Genomic DNA, 23,903 nt, shown 5'->3' with positions numbered 1-23,903 from the left:
AGTGCTTTCTCATTTGTCTCACTCCAAAATGAGGTGACAGGTTGTTGGCCCATTTCTTTCTACTATCTTCTATCACTTTTATAACAAGATGAGATTAAAATTAGGCTCAGTTTTGTTTTAGTTAGGTAAAACTAAACTTTTAAAAATTATTTTGTAAAATAAAATAAATAAAATAAAATAATTTCAAATTTTGCTTTGGCAACTACCTGCAATAAAAAAAGTACTAAATTACTTAAACTGAAACTGAAAAAAAAAAAAAAGAATTAAAGCTAAGTTTATGAATTTAAACTTTCAAATTATTTAAATGTTTAATATTATTATATATTTTTTTAATGTAATAAAAATGACAAGCACATCAAATTACCAAAACAAACGAACATATATAATATATAAAAATTCAATTTTATGCAAAATATGAATAAATACTATAATATTAAAATAAATTTTAAATAAGTAAATAAAACTTACAAATTAGAAATAAAGCTTTAAAATTATTTACATATTTAATAATAAATATTTTAAAAATGAAATAAAATGACAAGCACATAAAATAATTATTTTTATTTTAAAAATATTAATACAAAAAATACAAAAATTCAACTTAAAAACAAAAATTAAATAAGCTTAGGTTGAAGCACTAAAATTACTAAAACTAAAACTGAAAAAAATTGAAATCAATTAAAGCTAAGAATATGAATTAAAGCTTTAAAGTCGTTTAAATATTTAACATTAAGCATTTTAAAAATTATATAAAAATGACAAGTACATAAAATTACCAAAACAAACTAAAATTAATACTGAAAATATAAAACTAATCTTCTTCAAAATATTAATAAATACTATTATATAATTATATATTAATATAAATAAAATAAAATTAGATTTTACTAAAAATTAAACTGATTAAACTAAACTAAATTTAAAAAAAATATTAATAAGAAATATTAATAAATACTATAATGTTATTATAAATAAAATAAAAATTTGATTTAGTTTTTTTTTATTTTGCCTTTGGCAATTAACTGAAATAAAATAAGTTTAGGTTGAAGCATTGAAAATACTAAAACTAAAACTGAATAAAACTCAAATAGTAAAGAATACAAATTAAAGCTATTAATTAAAAATTATTAATATTAAATATTTTAAAAATTAAATAAAAAAGGACAAGCACATGAAATTACCAAAACAAACAAAATTAATACTGAAAATATAAAAACTAATCTTCTTCAAAATATTAATAAACACTATTATATTATTATATATTAATGTAAATAAAATAAAATTATATTTTACTAAAAATTAAACTGATTAAACTAAACTAAATTAAAAAAAAAATATTAATAAAAATTATTAATAAATACTATAATGTTATTATAAAATAAAATATATATTTTTTTTTATTATTTTTTTATTTATTTTGCCTTTGGCAACTAACTGAAATAAAATAAGTTTAGGTTGAAGCATTGAAAATACTAAACTAAAACTGAATAAAACTGAAATAGTAAAGAATACAAATTAAAGCTATTAATTAAAAATTATTAATATTAAATATTTTAAAAATTAAATAAAAAAGGACAAGCACATGAAATTACCAAAACAAACAAAATTAATACTGAAAATATAAAAACTAATCTTCTTCAAAATATTAATAAACACTATTATATTATTATATATTAATATAAATAAAATAAAATTATATTTTACTAAAAATTAAACTGATTAAACTAAACTAAATTAAAAAAAAATATTAATAAAAAATATTAATAAATACTATAATGTTATTATAAAATAAAATATATATTTTTTATTTATTTTTTTTTTATTTATTTTGCCTTTGGCAACTAACTGAAATAAAATAAGTTTAGGTTAAAGCATTGAAAATACTAAACTAAAACTGAATAAAACTGAAATAGTAAAGAATACAAATTAAAGCTATTAATTAAAAATTATCAATATTATATATTTTAAAAATTAAATAAAAAAGGACCAACATATGAAATTACCAAAACAAACTAAAATTAATACTGAAAATATAAAAACTAATCTTCTTCAAAATATTAATAAACACTATTATATTATTATATATTAATATAAATAAAATAAAATTATATTTTACTAAAAATTAAACTGATTAAACTAAACTAAATTAAAAATATATATATTAATAAAAATTATTAATAAATACTATAATGTTATTATAAAATAAAATAAAATTGATTTTTTTTTTTTTTTTTTTTTTTGCCTTTGGCAACTAACTGAAATAAAATAAGTTTAGGTTGAAGCATTGAAAATACTAAACTAAAACTGAATAAAACTGAAATAGTAAAGAATACAAATTAAAGCTATTAATTAAAAATGAAATTACACATGAAATTACCAAAACAAACTAAAATTAAAATAAAAACTCAAAATATAAAAACTAAATCTTATTCAAACTAAATACTACAATATTATGTGAATAATGCTAAAATAGCACTGGTGGTATTTTTCAAATATTGTTTAAATAACCAACTGTAATTACAAAAAAAATCATAAATTATGCTTCATAATAGTGCTTCACAAGTGCAATCCGAATGTATCATATCTCTAGCAAATGGCTCTGGGAGTAATGTGACACTTTCCTAACCCTGATTAAAGCCAGTCTAGATCATTCACATCCTCCCATTGCCGAACCCCACCAAACAAGACGAGATAAAAATAATGAAACAGATGCTGGAAGCATTTTATAAGCCACCGTTGGCAAAAGCGAGAGGGGAAAACACATGTAATGGTGTTACTGCAGCGAGCGCAGATGCGTTCATCTTGAATCCAGCTGTTGGCGATCGCCTTTTTTTCAACGAACAGCAATTGCTTCTTTTCGCTGATGAACAGCGTATTGTCATTGCTTGGACGTTCTTCAAAGGAGGGAATTTGCGCTGGCCGATAATGCTATTGCATGTGGTGCTTGGGTTGTTTTAGCAACAGATTCAATAAGGGAATTATGAACTGCTTACAAATTTGCCAATTGCCAATGTTAGTGAATTGGAATTGGACCATTTGGCCAGATCTTGTGGGTTTTCACTGTTTATACAATTTCTAATAAGATTTCTGTCATTCTGTGTTGGCCTTTGAATTATTTGTACATGCACCAGTGGCACCGTCAGAAATTTCTACAGCTCAGATGCATCAGGTGATTGTCGGCTGTTGCATGGAGAGCCCAAACAAACATCGCAGTCTCCCCGGAGGAGATAGAAAGTTTGCCATGGTCACTAGGACAGAACAGACAGAGACAATGGCCTCTGTGTAAAAGAGACATTCTGCCTCAGGAAATATGCAACCTACACCCACACTGGCATACGCACAAACACACATAGCTTGAAGAGGGAATGTATAATAAATGAGGCTCTTTTGTTTCACAAACTGCAAAGACAAACTAATCAATCAAACAAGGGGCTGCGAAATTAAAAACGAGCTGTATAAATAAACGGAAAAAAATATGTATGCACTGGGCAAACAGTAATTAAGGGTTCAAAGGCACAAAATGCTGTCATCGCTTTCCTATTATTCCCTCAAAGCCATATAACACAATGCAGCTTGGCTCTACGGTACAGTAAAATCAAACACTGTTTCATCACACACATACACACAAACTCACAAAGTGAAAGTCCTGGAGGAGTTAAAAGGAGAGCTTATGCAGCAAAACACATGACATAAATATTAGAGTGGAGATCTGAGTTATAAACAGTGCTCATAGGAGCCTGACAGACATAAAGCAGGTCAGCCACACACACTCTTTTAAGTTCTTCATTATGAAATATTTACTGTTGGTCACCGGCGATATTCTGTCTTTGGTTGTGTTTGGTTTCTTCCTAAACACATACAACAATTTTAAGAGATTTCTTTGAAAGGGAACTCATTATCTATTCTATTTATGGGGTTTTCTATTCATGCTCCATCTAAAAGTAAGCTGTGTAGGATTTAATTTGAAGCGGCTTTTCGCAAGCCCATTTCTGCCACTGAATAAAAAATGAAAAAAAAGGTAATTTACTTTTTTTTGACTTTTTTCTCAGAATTGTGAGATATAAACTCACAATTACGAACTATAAAGCCATAACTGCGAGATATAAAGTCAGAATTGCAGATATAAACTCAACAATTGTGACTTTTTTCTCAAAATTGCGAGTTTGTATCTTGCAATTCCGATTTTTCTTTCTTACAATTGCAGGATATAAACTTGCAATTGTGACTTTTTTTCTCAGAATTGTGTGCTATAAACTCACAATTGTGAATTATAATGACAGAATTGTGAGATATAAAGTCAGAAATGCAGAAATAAATTTGCAATTCTGACTTTTTTCTCACAATTGCGTGATATAAACTTACATTTGCAAATTATAAAGCCAGAATTGTGAGATATAAAGTCAGAATTTAGGATATAAACTCGCAATTCTGACATTTTTTCTCACAATTGTGGGATATAAACTCAAAATTCAGATTTTTTTTTTTTTTTCACAACTGTGGTATATAAACTTTCCTCAAAATTGTCAGGATATAAATTGTTAATATAAACTCGCAATTCTGACTTTTTGTCTCACAATTGTGGGATATAAACTTGCAATTTTGACTTTTTTCTCTCAATTGCATGATATAAAGTCACAATTGCAAATTATAAAAGCAGAATTGTGAGCTATAAAGCTAGAATTTCAGATATAAACTCGCAATTCTGAATGTTTTCTCAGAATTGTGAGATATAAACTTGGAATTGTGAGTGATAAAGCCCAATTCTGAGGGAAAAAAGAATGTTTTCTCAGAATTGCGAGTTTATATCACACACTTCTGACTTAAAAACTCTCAACTGCGTGTTATGAAGTCAGAATTTCAAGATGTAAACTCAATTTTAAGTCACAAAAAGTCACAATTGCAAGATATGAACTCACAATTGTGAGAAAAAGTCAGAATTACGAGTTGATATCATGCAATTCTGAGAAAAAAAGTCAGAATTGTGAAATAAAAACTTACCTTTCAGTGGCAGAAACAGGCTTCCATAGAAATTGCAAGTCAATTTCACAAATCACTACAAAGAAATAGCAAGCAACGCATTAAAATAAACGTGGGAATTTTAAGTAGAAATACTGAAATGGTATTTTCTTGTAAAACATACTCCAATAATCTTAGAGGATCCATTGGTGAGCAGGTGATGTAATGCTAAATTCTGTTCCCACGAAGATACAAACTTATCTATGTCTTGGGTAGCCTGAGGGTGAGTAAATGTTCAGCGAATTTTTTGGTGAACTATGCCTTTATAAACTAAAAAAGTGCATTCACATAAACTGGAACCTTTTGTTGTCAACAAAAAGTATCCTATCTCCTCATGAAGGCCATCTTTTGCGGGTTTAAGCCAACAGTTGCGCAAACATATATTAAATGGTGTCTTGACACAAAAAGGTTTGGCTCCAAATCTGGGGTTTCACCTCAGTTCTGTATTCTATACAGCTGCAGTGTTCATATGCAGGGGTCTGTTTGACAAAGGGAGAGAGCAGGGATATCCCCATGCAGTAGCTGTGGAAAGATAGCGTTCCTGTTATCTGGCTGTCTCCAAGAGTCGCACACAAAACACAGAGCGGCCTGAAGTCACATCCTGAAGCTGTGGACACTCCAAATAGTCAGATTACATTATGTGAGCGTGTGTCCATTGTCAGAGAGGTCAAGTTCATGGTTCTGCGGAGAGGCCGGAAAATATAATTCCATTACTATGTCTCTCCAAGAGGCAAAGATAGGAGGAAAAGAGAGGGGGGGATGAAGACATAATGGACACATGCCATCAACACTCACATTTTCCACAGGATCTTCAAAGAACAATGGGAGAGTGTTAGAGATACTGTAGAAAATATCACACACACACACACACGCACATATATCAAGCAGCAAACATTCAAGACGAATGACAAAGTACCAAGAATGACTTTCAGCAGACGTACAGCACAAACACAAAAAAAGTGTCATACACGCTCTCTGAAAAAACATGTTTTAAACAATAATTAAATGTTTCAGTTCATCACTATAGCAGTCAAGGGCTTGGGATGGGCTACTATATTTTATTTTAAGAATGCAATGAAGTTTTTTTCCTTTCCACATAAAAGTCACTAATTAAAAGAAAATGTAATTTTTTTAGTGAACTAATGTTTGTGCTGGAGTTAATATGGTTACTGTTTCTTTAACAGTTACATTTGACAATTAATATAATTTATAAAACGGTTAGTTCCATTCCTCAATTCTGATTGGTCAGCAGCTGTGTCGTATTCATGATACGGCACTGCTATGACCGCTTCACTCAACGGTTTTGTGTATCATTGAACCCCCTTAGCAACCACCCTTAGCAACGTAAACACAGCTGCAGCAGTTAGGGACTACTTTTTACAGCGGAAGGCAGTTAATGATTTTACTTTATGAAAACATACAACTCAATATATATAAATTAATATATATTTTTGATTTTAATATTCTTATTGTGTGGTAACCGTTTTATAAAAGCAATAAGGTACTTGAGGCCGTGCTGTATCATGAATAAATCACGGCTGAAGGGGTTGCAGGCACGTGATTTATTCATGATACAGCACGGCCTCTCGTACCTTATTGCTTAAATAATATAATGTAAAATATAATGTGATTTATTCCTGAGATTGTAAAGCTGTAAATATGAATATTTTAATATTTATATACGATTTTTTTATATGCTGATTTGGTCCATAAGAAACATTTTTTTATTATTATTGCTGATTTTGTCCATAAGAAACATTTTTATTATTATCAATATTGAAATGTATTGATTGTTTTAAAGGAAATCTTTTATTTGTAGGATTATTTGATGAACTGAGATATCTAATGAACAGCTTTCTTTAATTACTTTTATTTTGTAACATTTTAATGAATTCACTGTCACGATCAATTTAATGCATCCTTGCAAAAAAAAGCATTCATTTATTTAGAAAATAAATAAAAAGGAAAGAAAAGAAAATAATAAAACATAAAGAAAATAAAAAAATGTAAATAATAATAAATAAAATAAAAATAATTATTAAAATATTAATACAATTTAAAATAATAATGTTTTTTTTATTTTAATATATTTTAAAATGTGATTTATTCCTGTGGTTGTAAAGTTATATATTTTTTTATATTTATATATAAATATGAATATTTTATATGCTGATTTTGTGCTCAGGAATATATATATATATATATATATATATATATATATATATATATATAAAATAAATGTAAATAAAATATAATTATTTAAATATTAATACAATTTAAAATAATAATGTTTTCAATTTTAATACATTTTAAAATATGATTTATTCTTGTGATTGTAAAGCAGAATATTTTTTAATATTTATATAAAAATATTAATATTTTTGTATGCTGATTTGGTGCTCAAGAAACATTTTTTATTATTATCAGTGATATATAATCTTTTTATTTTCAGGAATCTTTAATGAATTTAAATATTAAATAAACAGCATTTATTTATTTTATTTTTCATATGTCTTCACTGTCACTTTTGATCAACTTAATGCACCCTTGCTAAATTAAAGCCTTCATAAAAATTACAGTTTGAACGGTAAAAATAATAAGATAAAATAATAAAAAATGTAATTATTAAATTAAATTAAAAAATAAAATAAAACAGTAAAAAATAAAATAAAATAAAATAAAACAGAAATAATAAAATAAAATAAAATAAAATAAGGCAAGCAGACTAAAATTATTAAATTAAATTAAAAACATTTAATTTAATTTAATTAAAAAATAAATTCAATTCAATTCAATTCAATTAAAAAATGAATTAAATTCAATTAAAAATAAAATAAAAGCATAGTTCCTAGTTCCAACCACACTTAGTCTGCAAGCAAGCAGACTGCTCATACTTCACAGCACTCTTGGGACTGCAGTGCTGAAATGTCCGCATGTCTAACACTGATGTATTTCCACAGTTTACTACAGAACTTGCTGTCTTTGTGGTCACATATTACATAAGAAACCCAACTGCTGCCAGTGACAACAGGAAACGTCCTTCACTGAAGGACCCAATAAGTGTCACTTAAACATGAGCATCCATGTCACTGCATTACACTTACTCCTAAAAAAAGAACAAGCTGTTACTGCTTACAGGAACATGTCAAACCATACAACAGTCTAATGGATTCTGACCCAACTTCATGTAAAACTTAATACTTTAATTGACAGTCTTCTCTAATAATCTACTTCAGAGAACAGAACAAAACGTGTGATGTGAAACGCTCGGCCCGAGTTGCCAAACTCTGTAAGACGGCAGCCGTTGGGAGTGTTTGCAAAGCAGCAACTTCCCCCAGCAGAAAAAGAAATAAACACTGAAACCTAACAGAAACACCAAGTCTGGACAATGACAGAGCAGTTCATTTATCAACGTCCTTTTTGCATAAACACATTTCTTACACACTAATACATCACCGTGAATATGGAAACTGTGAAAACGCTCAGTCGTGGCGCCTATGTGTTGACCAGAATGTTTTACTAAATACACAGCTCTAAGTGAAGCATGTCAAAGATTGATCCAAGAGAACGTATGCTTGAAGAAAGACGAGAGAAAATAAAGATCTTCCTACAAACACACACACACACACACACACACACACACACATAAATGTGACCCTGGACTACAAAACCAGTCATAAGGTTAAATTTTACAAAACGTGAAATATACATCATATGAAAGCTCAATAAATAAGCGTTCTATTGATGTATGGTTTGTTATGATAGGCCAATATTTAGCAGAGATAGATCTATTTGAATATCTAGAATTTGAGGGTGCAAAAAAATCAAAATACTGAGAAAATCACCTTTAAAGTTGTCCAAATTAAGTTCTTAACAATGCATATTACTAATCAAAAATTACATTTTGATATATTTACAGTAGGAATTTTACCAACAATCTTAATGGAACATGATCTTTACTTAATTTCCTAATGATTTTTGGCATAAAAGAAAAATCAATAATTTTGACCCATACAATGTATTTTTGGCTATTGCTACAAATATACCTCAGCGACTTAAGACTGGTTTTGTGGTCCAGGGTCACATATATATACCATCTTGAGATACAGCACATGTGTTAGAGCAGGTGGTGTCTTCGAAAGTCCAAAAAAGGACATTGTGACCAGCATTGTGTTGTTTTGCCACATGGTCCTGTCTAACCTGGACAATAGGAGTAACAGCTGACCTCACGTATCCCACAGACATGAGAACAGCTGGATAAATCGTGAGGGTGTGATTAAACAAAACGGCCATTAAAACAGCTCTCTGTGGAAAAAATTTGATCAAAGCACAAAAACAGCCTGGATTCAGTCACACAGACACTTCGAGGTCATTCACTTTCACCTTGTAAATGCAAAATATATACATAACCTAAATCCTCTCAGCTCAAGTGATCGACCAGTTCACTTTTATGAACCAGTTCCACCAAAAGCTTTATAGATTTCACTGGAATTTGACAGAAATGTTATTAAAGGATTAGTTTAAAGGATTATTTACTCACGCCCATGTCATCCAAAATGTTAATGTCTTTCTTTCTTCAGTTAAAAAAAAATTAAGAATTTTGAGGAAAACCATATAGTGAACTGATGAAAATTAAATTTCAGAACTTTCAAGGACTTTTCAAGCACTACTTTTTTGATTTACAAGGACAATCAAACAATCTCTTTCGAATTCTAAACAAGATAAATAGATGAATAAATATATACTATGAACAAAATGGCAAAACTAAAGTGGAGCCCATGCAAAGTATTATTTGTTTGTATAACTGTACTGCCTTGTTTAATGTTTTCTAGTGTGTACAGTAAAAAAATCTGAAAAAAAGATCACGAAACTGCTCCGAAATTCTCATCTGAAACAAATGATTCGCCATACGTGCTCCGAAGTTCCGATCTAAAGCAAAAGATTTGCGATCCACGATCCTAAGTCTTGAACTGAATAATGATTCATGAACCATAATTTTAGATCAGGACTTTAGATCGTTTGATTTGAATCATTTAATTCTCGAAATGATTCATGAACCCGTTCCGATCTAAATCAAATGATTCGAATGAGTCGACTGATTTGCGAACCCGCTCCAAAGTGTCAATCTAAGTCAAATTCACATTATGCGATTTGAAATCCCAATCTGAAACGAATGATTTGTGATACATGTTTCAATGGAGCGATTCGAAATAGTGAATCATTTTGTGATGCAATGGTTTAACTTATTCTGAGCTTTGAAGAGCTCTGTTTCGCCCATCACTACATGCTTTTTAATATCATTACAACCCATGTTGAAAATTTGAAAATGAATGGCTCTTTTAATTTGAGCTGGTTTTTGCTAGTGAATCGGGTTTGAATCAATCGGAGCGGTCCAGTATAAATGCCATTTTTACACTTAGCTTAGCTTAGCTCGCTAGTTTTATGACATTAACAGAAATAAGCGAAAAAAGTATGTTTTTTAAATTGTGGTAATTTTGCGCTAAAAGATATGTGTTTATTTAAAAAAAAAAAAAAAACACTTATTTCATAGATGAATTACGTTTAAATAATTCAAGAACTTTTCAAGTACCTCTTTTCAGGAATATTGCTATTTTCAAGGGTTTTCCGGGCCTTAAATTTCAAATTCAAGTACTTCCTACCTGTGGACTTCAATGGGACCCAATGGGTTGATGGTCCAAATGGCTGTTCAATGCAGCTTTAAGGGCTCTACACGATCCCAGCTGAGGAATAAGGGTCTTATCTTGCGAAACAAAACAAAAAAAAGTTTGAAAGGTCATGCAAGGTTAATTCTTCATCTCTGTACTTCAATTCAAAAATGTAGGGTAGGGCAAAAAACTGCATCTCTTTTTCTTCTCCAAATTCAATATTGCCTGACATCATTGTTTTAACTTTTTTTATAAAGGTCGTTTGACTTTCTTTGCACGTTCGCTTTGTAAACACTGGGTTGGAACTTCCAGCCAATGCATTTGTCATTAAAAAGAATATAATATTCATTTTATTTAAAAAAATGACTGATCGTTTTGCTAGATAAGACCCTTATTTCTCTGCTGGGATTGTGTAGAGCCCTTTGAAGCTCCATTCAAACTGCAATTTAGACCTTCAACCCGTTGCTCCCCATTGAAGTCCACTATATGGAGAAAAATCATGGAATGTTTTCTTTCCGATTGAAGAAAGAAAGACATGAACATCTTGGATGACAGTTATAGGGTGAACTATCCCTTTAAGCGTATATAAAGAAAAGGTTATCCCTCTTCCTCAAGTCAAATGACTTGAAAAAAGCCTGTCTCCAATGTAAACCAGTAATAAAACACTGTAATAAGTCTGTCATTACTAAGGAGGCCCAAACCAAGAGGCATTTCCCTCTCCAAACCTAATCTCCCCAGGACTATTTCACACAGCGAAAAAGAAACAATAGCAACTTCCACTTGCCCTCACATTCTGTTTTCCTCAACTTTTAGGTGCTACCATGCATGAAACATTTCAAAATAAAACAAGAAAAGCTGTGTTGGAATTTTCAGTGCATTTAGTGCAGTGGAATGTGACTTTTTTTAGTAAGACAGTGGTTTTGTTTATAGTACGCAGAGCAATCAGGCAATCTCCTCTCCTGAGTGAACCCAGTCAGCTGCCGTCACAGCTGCTAACAGGCATCCTAAACCAACAACTGATGTGCTCAGAGATCTGCCCTCCCCCTCATGGGCCCAACACACACACACACACACACACACACACACACACACACACACACACACACACATGCACACATTCTCTAACTGTCTGCTTGCAGCATGCGCTCACCCTCCCTCTTCTCGATCCTTCAACAAAGCTTTAGAGTTGAAGTTTCATCCAGAACAGGCACATAGGAGCCTTTGTCCTGGTCTCCCTCCACTGCGCCTGAATTAGGACAGACTCCGTCACCTCAGGGCTCAGGATAGGACATCTGAAGAAAAGTATGACTACAAGACAGTACAAATGCTGTAAACAAGCACACACAGTCATTTTGAGATATTTTATGAGTGTTTACTTTACACTCTAAAAAACGCTAGGTGAAATATGGACAAAACCAGCGACTGGACTGTTTTGAAACAGCGGTTGGGTTGTTTTTACCCAGTATTTTACAAAAAAAATTCTATAAATAATACTGATTATATTAAATATAAAATTGTAAAAATAATAATAATAATAATAATTAAAGACAACTTGGTAATTTTGATAGTATTTCAAAATGGACAATGTGTACTCTTTCTCCATGTTACCTGCCCTGAGATACCCACAAAACAGGTCAGGTATCCTCAAAATTTGTCATCAAAAATCTGAAGGATGACGCAAAATGTATTTTGAGTCATCCGGCTGACTTTTGCTGACAAAAAGCAGAGATATCTAGGTAGCATGGAGAAAAAGTACAAATTTGCATATAATACCAGCATTTTAATTATACACACTGGCTAATAAACACTGGTTAAAATAAAATAATAAAATAAAATAAAATAAAATAAAAATAATTTACGAGCATTTTAATAATAATATAAATTTTATAATTTAATAATAAATAAAATAAAACAAAACACTGTTTAAAACAAAATAGAATAAAATAAAATAATTTAAAAAATTAAATTAAACTAATTAAATTATTACAAAAAGTAAAATAAAACACTGGTTAAAATAAAAAATAAATAAAAATAAATAAAATAAAATAATAAAATAAATTTAAAAATAATATTAATAAAATAAAACACTGGTTAAAATAAAATAATCAAAAAATGAACTCAAAAATAAAATTTAATTAAATAATAAAAAATAATAAAATAGAATAATTCAATAACGAACAACAAACAAACAAATAAACACATACATACACAAAGCTAGTTGAAAAACAGCAAAGTTGTCTTTTAAATATCATCACAGAAAATAAGATAAAAATAAATAAATAGAAAATTGCATATGTATTATGTACAACTAATATAAAAACAAGTAATAAATAGAAAATTAAATCTTTAGTTTTAAGGTTTACTACTAGCATTTTAATAATAAAACACTGGTTATAACAAAACACTGGTTAAAATAAAATAAAATAAAATAATTAAACTCAAAAAAGAGCCATACAAATCTGCTGTCTTCATTATTTGTATTATTATTTATCATTATTTTTATTACATTATTAAATATTTTTAAATTTTAAGATCTAGGTAACATGAAGAAAGAGAGCACATTTTTAATTTATATATACTACCAGCATTTTAATAATAAAAAAAACTGGTTGAAATAAAATAAATATAAATAAAAATAAAATATAAAAATAAAAAATAAAATAAAATAAAATAAAATAAAATAAATCATTACTTTAAGTTTTAAGATCACCTACTTTTTTTGCGGTGCTGAGAGAAAGAATGTTAAAAAGCCCTTAAGAGACAGGCCTGTCAGCACTTTACGTCACATTTCTATAAACACAGACAGACACTTGAGACACAGACACAATTCTTTATGTTCCTTCAGCAACCAGCTCCCTGTAACACGCCTATGGATCATTAGCTGTGCATGTCTCAGCCATTTCTATGTTGATGTCCAAAGAAAACACAACAATACACAGTCCAGACTTGGGATGAAGTTGTCGAATGTCAGTCAGATGGGGCTTTTTACTGCCTTGTTAAGCTTCGTTTTGAAAAAAGAGCTCTGAATGACACTTGTTTCTCTACTAAAACTCTACCATTCACCGGAAAACAGAAGATAAAGTCATTTCCAGGGTTGTGAGGGAGAAAGTTCACATATGGGTTTCCTTCTGGGAAGTTCAAACGGTGAAGACCTCTTCCATTAAACCACGATCAAATAGATGGAAAATATTTGTGGCATTTGCTAATGCAAGCATCACTGTTGCTGTAACTATTAATTCAAGGGAAATACCTTTACATCATGTTATTAGTCATTTGTCCATTTATAAGCCCTTACTTAATCCTCAGGATTTAGTCAGTCTATTTCCGTGTGTGGGCTGGAGAAAATAAGCAAGGCGAAGACATTGGACCATGTGGACGCTGAGGGATTTTGTTGTCTGAGTCAATCTGGCAACCCAGGGTCAGGCAGCTGATGACATCATCACGCCGCTGACAGCCCTCTGTGCCTGACACTGCTGACACCAGACACCCCAGAGTGCACTTGGGCCGTCTGACTCCCAGCCTTACAGATAACGCAAGACAGAACTGCTTTATCCCTGCCAAAGACATTTTAGACTGCATTGAACACATAAAGAGCTGATCGAGTGACTTATATGTTGCACAGCCTAAAAAAAAGACATATTTGAGAGGGCACAGAAGTCGTAGCTGTTGTTAAACACCTGTTTGAGAGTCTCATGGCTGTCAAATCAGCAAACCAGTCATGATCTTGACCCCTGACCCTGCCGCTAACCCCGACAGCCGTTTCGTTACTGCAGAGGTAGAGTAACATTTCACTGGCAGGAAGTCTCAAAAGACACATGCATGTCTCTGTCGCTCCTTTATATGAGCACAGGAAGGAATGTGGTTTGGGATCCTTAATTTTAATTCTACTCATATAATATTGCACAATAGTTTTTTTTATGTATTTTATATACAAATCATATTTACAGTAGACTACTATTCAATTGTTTGGGCGTAGTGAGATTTTCCAATTTTGTAAAGTAAAGTAAAGTAAGATAAAATAAAATAAATACAATAAAACAAAATAAAATAAAATAAAATAAAATTTAAAATCAATTTTTTACTTGTAAAAAAAAGTTGGGGGTCAATGAGATTTTCTAATTTTGTGAAATAAAATAAAATAAAATAAAATAAAACAGTAATATTGTAAAATATTACTACAATTTAAAATAACTAGTTTTATTTAAATATATTTTAGAAAAAGTTTTGGGTCAGTGAGATTTTCCAATTTTGTTAAATAAAATAAAATAAAATAAAAAGTAATGTTGTGAAATATTATTACAATTTAAAATAACTATTTTTATTTAAATATATTTGAGAAAAAGGTTTGAGGTCAGTAAGAATTTCCAATTTTGTAAAATAAAATAAAACAGTAATATTGTAAAATATTACTACAATTTAAAATAACTAGTTTTATTTAAATATATTTTAGAAAAAGTTTTGGGACAGTGAGATTTTCCAATTTTGTAAAATAAAAATAATAAAATAAAATAAAATAAAATAGTAATATTGTAAAATAATATTACAATTTAAAATCACTTTTTTTATTTAAATATATTTTAGAAAATGTTTGGGGTCAGTGAGATTTTTCAATTTTGTAAAATAAAATAAAATAAAAAGTAATATTGTTAAATATTATTACAATTTAAAATAACTATTTTTATTTAAATATATTTGAGAAAAAGGTTTGAGGTCAGTAAGAATTTCCAATTTTGTAAAATAAAATAAAACAGTAATATTGTAAAATATTACTACAATTTAAAATAACTAGTTTTATTTAAATATATTTTAGAAAAAGTTTTGGGTCAGTGAGATTTTCCAATTTTGTTAAATAAAATAAAATAAAATAAAAAGTAATGTTGTGAAATATTATTGCAATTTAAAATAACTATTTTTATTGAAATATATTTGAGAAAAAGGTTTGAGGTCAGTAAGAATTTCCAATTTTGTAAAATAAAATAAAACAGTAATATTGTAAAATATTACTACAATTTAAAATAATTAGTTTTATTTAAATATATTTTAGAAAAAGTTTTGGGACAGTGAGATTTTCCAATTTTGTAAAATAAAAATAATAAAATAAAATAAAAAATAATAAAATAAAATAAAATAAAATAAAATAAAATAGTAATATTGTAAAATAATATTACAATTTAAAATCACTTTTTTTATTTAAATATATTTTAGAAAATGTTTGGGGTCAGTGAGATTTTCCAATTTTGTAAAATAAAATAAAATAAAATAAAAAGTAATATTGTGAAATATTATTACAATTTAAAACTGTTTTTATTTAAATATATTTTAAAGGTTTTTTTATTTATGTGATGGTAAAGTTGAATTGCTTAGCAGCAACACTCCACTTTTTAGTGTCACATGATCCTTCAAAAATCATTATAATATGATTATTATTATAATACTACCAACATTTTAATAATAAAACTGGTTTAAAAAAAATAATAAAATAAAATAAAAAACTAGAATGAATAAATAAATAAATAAGTAAATAAACAAATACATACAAAGCTCATTGAAAACGGTTTAAAAGTTATCCTTTAACTATAAATATTATTGAAAATCAGATAAAAAAAAATATTGATAATATTTAAATAGAAAATTTTATAAAACTAATATAAAAACAAGTTTGGAAAAAAACAACTTTTTTCCAAATTACTTGAGGAATACAAAGTTTAAACAGTTTTTAAAGTAGAATTCTTCTGCAAAATTACAATTCATTTATTTATAATTACAGTGTATTTATGGTCACTTTTGAATGTAATGCACCTTGACTTTTGAAAAAGCATTAGCCCAAAAATGTGTAAATAACACATTAAAGAGACAGTTCACCTAAAAAATATACAAAGTTTGTCATCATTTACTCACCCACTTGTTATTCCAAACTGTATGACTTTTTTCTTTATTTAAAGATATTTCCAAAATCATTTCTGAACTGATTTTGCCCAGACAATGAACATCTATGGGGTCCAAAACAACATTTTTCAAAATATATTTTTTGGAATAGTTTAAAAATGTAGAAATGTACTTTCTTTTAGGTTTTTTCTGTGTTTATGTTTGGTAAAAGAAAGTCATACAAATTTAAAACAACACGCGGATGATTAAATGATAACAGAATTTTCATTTTTGGTCAAACTCCCTCTTTAACTTGAGCAACCAGTTGATTCCAAATCTCAAAAGTGCATTAAAACAAAAGAGCATGTTCCACAATGTGTAACTCAATCCAAACAGCACCGAGAGCAGCTGAAAACATTGGAGAGGTTCAAATATCACTTACAGCGCAGATGAAGCCCCAGTCAGCCTTCCAGCACCCCATTCATAATCAAAAGCGACTCGCCCTTTTTCCCCTCGTCTGCTTTCCATCATTTTCCGATCTCCCGGAGTTCGAGGACGGTGTAGGATTTATACAGTAACAGATGATTCAGCGGGTGTCAAGAGATATCCTAAATAAACCCTTCTGATACCATAAGGCCTTTTGCTGTCAAGAACCGAGATGCGTCAAAACCCAAAGCTTTCCAATCCTTTATAAAAAAAAGTTTGCGTATGATCTAAAAGTGCATTTTTTTCTCATTAGGGTGATTAATAATCCAAATACAACCAATTAGAAATAAATACTGGCCTGAACAACACATGTTGAGTTTCCCACATTCAAACAAAGGAACTAAAAGCTGTTGCACAACCGTTTCAAACAAACACCTGATTTCCGCCTCCCCAGGATGCACCTGGGCCATCCGTAGCCTTGATATGCAACCGTTTGCAGCAAAGAAACTGCTAATTTTATGTGCTTCGTTATTAGAGATATTAATAAACCGAGTGGGGCAAATTGAGGAAGGCACCAGAGCGGCCCATGCCGAATCTCCAGAGGGAGTGAGTGTGTGTAGGGGGTGTTCACTGGCCGTGCTTAAGCATTCCAGCGGACTGACTAGCCCTTGACACATGGTAACAATTAAAGACGCTGTTATACGCAGAAAGCAGGAGGACACGAGAGAGAAAGAGGGAGACCATGTTTGCAAGAATGTCTGCTTGTTGTTGTTCATAGAAAGAAAGACATAGCCAACGATTACACACAGCTGAATCTGGAGATAAACTCTGGAAGCCGACCAAAAATTATAACACGCAATGTCCAGCAGAAACAATGCCAGAGGTAACCCAGAGAGCAAATCGATAAAACCGACCGCTACTTCTCAGTGTATTAAGCTGCAGAGGAAAGCTGCTTAATGGGCCAGGAAAGTGTTACATGCAGAGAAACAGAGCTTGACTTTGAGAGATAAGTCAGTGTGCTGATAAAGCCACTAAAGCACTTCAGGAAAACATGCTATGACTTCAATTTAAATCTAATGAAATTTCCCTTCTGGGACACAACACATCAATAGGGACTTCCTTTCGGTTTGTCAACAGGGACATTCACTTCAGAGAGAAACAGAAAAACAGAGAGATCTTAGATCCACTGATCATGCGCATGTGATTTTAAGTCTTGCAAATGTAAACATGTAGTTTAGTGGTAAATCGAACTTCACAAAGTCTGTTTATTTTCAAATGTCAAGGCTGAAAACAACCTTTTTAATTTGGCCTGGCAAATTATCGGTACCGATATTAAGCATTTTTTATGGTTATCGGTATTTTTTAAAGCACTTAGAGAACGTTTTTTTGGTCAGAGCCTTTGTTATTTTTAATTTAGACATTAATAATTCATTTTTACACTAGACACATATATCAGTTCAAAATATCGGTTATCGGTCTACTTATTCTGTAATAATCGGTAACATTATCGGCCATGAAAAATACATATCGGTCGACCTCTATTTTGAATGACTAACAATCACACTAATTTTACTTATAATAAACATTTTAATTTTATGAAAATATACAAATCACAAAAAATATACAGTCCAACACATTAAAAAATAATAAACTAAATAAGTATAAAAATACTAAAAATATTCAAAATATTAAATAAATAAAAATATTTTTTTTAAATCACAGTGTGCTCATTTACAAATGTCAAGGTTGAAGAAAACTTTTTTCTGTAGATTATATTTAGCTTTTATATTAGAATTAATATCTAATATTAAAAAAAGTCTAAAGATAAAACAATAAATTAAATTATCTTTATTTAGGGACAATTCAAACACGTAGTATATTATTTATTTATTCATTGACTGACAGCCTTTTAAAAAAATGCACTGCCATTCAAAAATTTGGGATCAGTAAGATTTTTAACGTTTTTTTAAAGAAGTCTTAAAAAACTGTAATATTGCTAAATATTTTAGCAATTTAAAATAGTGGTTTTCTATTTTAATATACTTTGAAATAGAATTTATTTCTGTGATACAAAGTTGGATTTTCAGCAACATTACTCCAGTGTTCAGTGTCATATGATCCTTCAGAAATCATTCTAATATGCTGATTTATTATCAGTGTTGAAAAAAGTTGTGCTGCTTAATATTTTTTTGGAAGCTGTGATACTTTTTTCAGGATTCTTTGATGAAAAAAGGGTAATAAAAACAGCATTTATTTAAAATAGAAATATTTTGTAACAACATACACTACTGTTCAAAGTTTGGGGTCAGGAATGTTTTTCTTTCTTTGAAAGGAATTAACACTTTTATTCACCAAGGATGTGTTAAATTGATAAAAAAGTGATAGTAAAGACTTATATTGTTAGAAAATGCTGTTCTTTTTAACTTTTTATACCTCAAAGAATCTTCAAAAAATATCACAGCTTCCAAAAAAATATTAAGCAGCACAACTGTTTCCAACATTGACAATAAATCAGCATATTAGCATGATTAACAAAAGATCATGTGACACTGAAGACCGGAGTAATGATGCCAAAAATTCAACTTTGCATCACAGAAATAAATTATATTTTAAATATATTAAAATAGAAAACTGTTTTTGTAAACAGCAATAATATTTCATAATAAATGCAGCCTCAATAAGCAGAAAAGACTTCTTTAAAAAACATTAAAAATCACTGACCCCAAACTTTTGAACAGCAGTGTATGTTGCTAAAATTAACTATTAATCTCATCTCTGAACTGCTTGAGCAGAAAGAAAAATCCTCAAGAAAAAGGGGGACACTCATCCAACAAATTTTGCGAATCATGTGCTCATCGTCTCTATCTCATGACTCACTCTTTCTCTCCCTTACAATCCAAAAAACCTCCAGCAACCCCCTCTGTCTCGGCTCTCTGGGTCTGTGGGACTATTTAAAGCACCTGTTACTAGATGGACCCCAGAGCGCAGCTGTCTATCTATCAATCACTTACTCGGGGGCTGAACGCTGAAGATCCTGTCCCAAAGCTATCATCACTTAGACCAAAACGCAGGGTTTTTAGCTTATATATTTTTCCAAAAAGTGCACGTTCACTTCTTAGCATGCAAATAAACTACCAGCATTAATATATGCATTTCGACAATATTATATTTTGCATATTGAAAAAACACTGATATAGCTATATTTTACAGAGCCCTTGGGGGACATAGTGATGGATAAATCAATGCTTTTCAATGCTTTTGCATCCACCCACAAAATTTCTGCACACTCTCACAAAACTTGAAATGTTGTTTCCATATTATTTCCATTACACAAGTTCTGTGATGAACCTTGTCAAACTGAACTTTTTGTTTGTTTCCATGTTTTACTTTTACATTTTGTTGAAATTGCACAAAACATACTTTTTTTTTAACCAGTTATTTTCATGCACACATGTAAACGTAAATCTCTATATTCTCACACTTTCTGGTCCATCTGCATGTGTGACTGAGTGCGTATAGTGATAAAATAAATGAGGTGAGTGGTATTTCCTGTAGCGGCAGCAGGCCAACCCCCATGTGACACAGTTCACACACACACATGGTTTCTTGGACGAGGGTGCGAGAGTTTTTCCTGCACCTCTGTCACCTCTACACTCTTGCGTAAGGGGAGTTCTCAGAGGCAGGTGCCCTTCTGGAAAGATCCATCTCATTGCCAATGACAGCCGGCCTGAAAGCACTGCTGTCATGTGCCAGTGTGTGAGATGGTTGGCTCCTTCCCCCAAACCCAGTAGAAGGCCTACATCTGCAGACCAATCAAATAACCATGCAGTGTCTATCAATGGTCAAATCCAGTCTTGTGGTTCCACCAGAAAATAGAAATGAACGTTGCCCTTTTTGTTTTGAAAGAATGCCATGCTGCCAGTTCCAGACACCCACCGCTTAGACATCAGAACAATATAAGGCTTTGCCATTGCAAAACAACAACACTGAGCCTAAAACAGATCCCAGAGTCATTTTACAAAAGCCAAGATGATCCAGAAACAGCTACTGTGCTTTTTGATTTATATGTACCATGACATTATAATAAATCATTATGAAGTTCATTATTTGTGACCCTGGACCACAAAACCAGTCATAATGGTCATTTTTTTTAGCTTTCCATTGATGTATGTTTTGTTAGAAAAGGCTACAACTATTTGGAAATCTGGAATCTGAGGGTGTGAAAAGTCAAAATAGTGAGAAAATCGCCTTTAAATTTGTCTAAATGAAGTTCTTAGCAATGCATATAACTAATCAAAAATGAAGTTTTAATATATTTATGGTAAGAAATTTACAAAATCTCTTAATGGAACATTATCTTAATATACCAATGATTTTCGGCATAAAAGAAAATCGATAATTTTGGCCCATACAATGTATTTTTGGCTATTGCTACAAATATACCCGTGTTGTGGTCCAGGATCACATTTCTAGTTTAGTATCAGACTTTCAGTCTACCACTAAAACTACTGGAATGGCTTTAAAGACAGAGAAATAATAGATAGATGTATTAACAAAAACAACTTCCCAAAATCCTTCCTTGCATGTTTCACACATTAAGGATACACTCTAATTGATTATTATTTTATGCCTGCATGCTTTTTTCAAAGTAGGTGGATCCGCAAATCCATAACAACATTGATCCTGAGCTGGGTTTGGGACTGTGTACCAAAGCCTAGGGGTGCAAAATGCACCCCAAAATGTACACTTTCTGTCCTAGGATCTTGAAACAATCATACGGAGAGGAGAAGCTGATGTCAGATCACAGAACACAATAAGAATCAAATTAATGACATTTAATTAATCAGCAAATATTGGGTCACTAAGATTCTAGGGAGTCTGGACAAAGCAGATTTGATGCTTCAAACGTTTTTGTAGTTATTTTGATAACATATTACTGTATAACATTATATAATGCAGTTATATTGTTCATATTTAATGTACATTCAAACAAATATCATTCTTAAATTTATGTTTTTGTATTTGAATGCACACTGGTAGCGTATACCAGTCAAACGTTTTTGAACGGTAAGATTTTTAATGTTTTTAAAAAAGTCCCTTCTGCTCACCAAGTCTGCATTTATTTGATCCAAAATACAGTGGAAGCAGTAATATTGTGAAATATTTGTACTATTTAAAATAACTGCATTCTATTTGAATATATTATTTCTGTGATCAAAGCTACATTTTCAGCATCATCACTCCACTCTTAAGTGTAACATGATCCTTCAGAAACCATTCTAATATGCTGATTTGCTGTTCAAGAAACATTTATTATTATTAGCAACATTTAAAACAGTTGAGTACATTTTGTTCAGGATTCTTTGATGAACAGAAAGATGCAAAGATCGGCATTTGTCTAAAATCAAAAGTTTTTTATTATTATTATTTAGCGAGGATGTTTTAAATTGATCAAAAGTGATGATAAAGACATTTATAATGATTAAAAAGATAAATGCTGTTCTTCTGAACTTTCTATTTATCAAATGAACCTGAAAACATTCAACTCATCTGTTATCAACATAACTATAATAATTATTTTTTTGAGCAGCAAATCAGAATATTAAAAGGACTTCTGAAGAATCATGTGACTGGAGTAATGCTAAAAATTCAGCCTTGAAATCACAGGAATAAATTACATTTTAAAATATATTCAAATAGAAAACAGTTATTTTAAATAGTAAAAATATTTTAAAATTGTACCTTTAAAACAAATAAATGCAAGCTTGGTGAGCAGAAGAGACTTCTTTAAAAACATTCAAAATCTTACTGATCAAAAACTTTTGACTGCTAGTGTACACAACTGTCAAACTGCATCGGCCTCATATTTATTATCGAAAAGTATCATAAAGTGTCTTTAATGGGCAAATTATGGACATTTTCACATTTTTCACATCACATGTTTGTTTAACCTTCATCTGCCCATTAAAACAAAAAACGAGTGTGGACGATCTAAAACAACACTTAATTATAGGCTAATAATGGAATTATAACAAATGAGAATCAATATTTACATAAAATGCAAAACAGACTCATTATGACAGCTAATTATGGGTCATTTGCGTGGTCTGACCCCACTAATTAAGGTTTGGGTCCTCCGCAGAACGTTAAAACAAACATTCTAGGTGGCCTCTAAAAGTATGCTTTCTTTATGCAAGTATACCTTTCCCTGTCAACAAAGTCAAAGTGCGGTAAGTAAACGCTGGCGAACTTAAACTGATGAGGTAACCATAGCAACAAACGCCAATTAAAGATGCAACCTTATACATCACAAAACCCTTTTTGTTTGTTTTAAACATCTTTAAGGTTCTCTAAATCGCATCAAAGCACGTTTGGAAGAGTTGAACGCATATAATGCAATAAGGCAGCACTTACCTATAGAAACTAGTTTGATGTGTTCCCTTTCTAGAAACTCCAACGCGACAGACACGTTCTCCAGCTTCATCTGCCTGAAATTGGGTCTGGCGTGGTACTTTCTGTACATTTTCTTCTGGCTCAGAACCTCCAGGAGCCCGATGAGCTTGAGCCCGTCGCTCAGGTCCTTCTGCAGGTCGTTGATCTTTTTGTTGAGGCATTTCAGGTGCTCGTTGCACCACCTGGTGAAGGTGTTCTGCTGGATCTTCTTCCAGGGCGCATCCTCCGCCAGGTCCTTCTCCGTGGCCGGCATCTCCTCGTCTCCGTCCTCCCCGTTGTCGGTGCCCTGGTAATACTGCGGCGGCAGCTGCTGGTCGTAGTATGTATTATTGCTCATCATGTTTTTTTCCGATGTTCAAGTGCCCCCCTTTTATACGACAATCAGCGAGTTTTTACGGCGTAAGGGGGAGTGGGACTTCGGGGGGAAAAAAGAAGGAAAGAAACGAAAGAGAGTTGGAAGCGAGTGCGAAAAGGGCA

The 23,903-nt window shown here is 30.8% G+C and overlaps 1 protein-coding gene across 3 annotated transcripts in view; it reads right to left on the bottom strand.

Moving 5' to 3' along the window:
• Positions 1-23,850, bottom strand: part of flncb (filamin C, gamma b (actin binding protein 280)) — an 80,949-nt gene extending 57,099 nt beyond the window's left edge. For all 3 annotated transcript variants that reach the window (XM_073838642.1, XM_073838644.1, XM_073838643.1), the window contains exon 1: positions 23,388-23,850. In XM_073838642.1, the coding sequence (XP_073694743.1) occupies positions 23,388-23,766 (379 nt within the window). In that variant the 5' untranslated portion in view covers positions 23,767-23,850. The remainder of the gene's footprint in view (positions 1-23,387) is intronic.
• Between the last annotated feature and the right edge of the window lie 53 nt (positions 23,851-23,903).

Source organism: Garra rufa, chromosome 4 (genome assembly GCF_049309525.1).
Source record: "Garra rufa chromosome 4, GarRuf1.0, whole genome shotgun sequence".
Taxonomy (NCBI): domain Eukaryota; kingdom Metazoa; phylum Chordata; class Actinopteri; order Cypriniformes; family Cyprinidae; genus Garra; species Garra rufa.
Note: the sequence above shows the minus strand (reverse complement) of the source record. Positions and strands in the feature narration are given on the sequence as shown.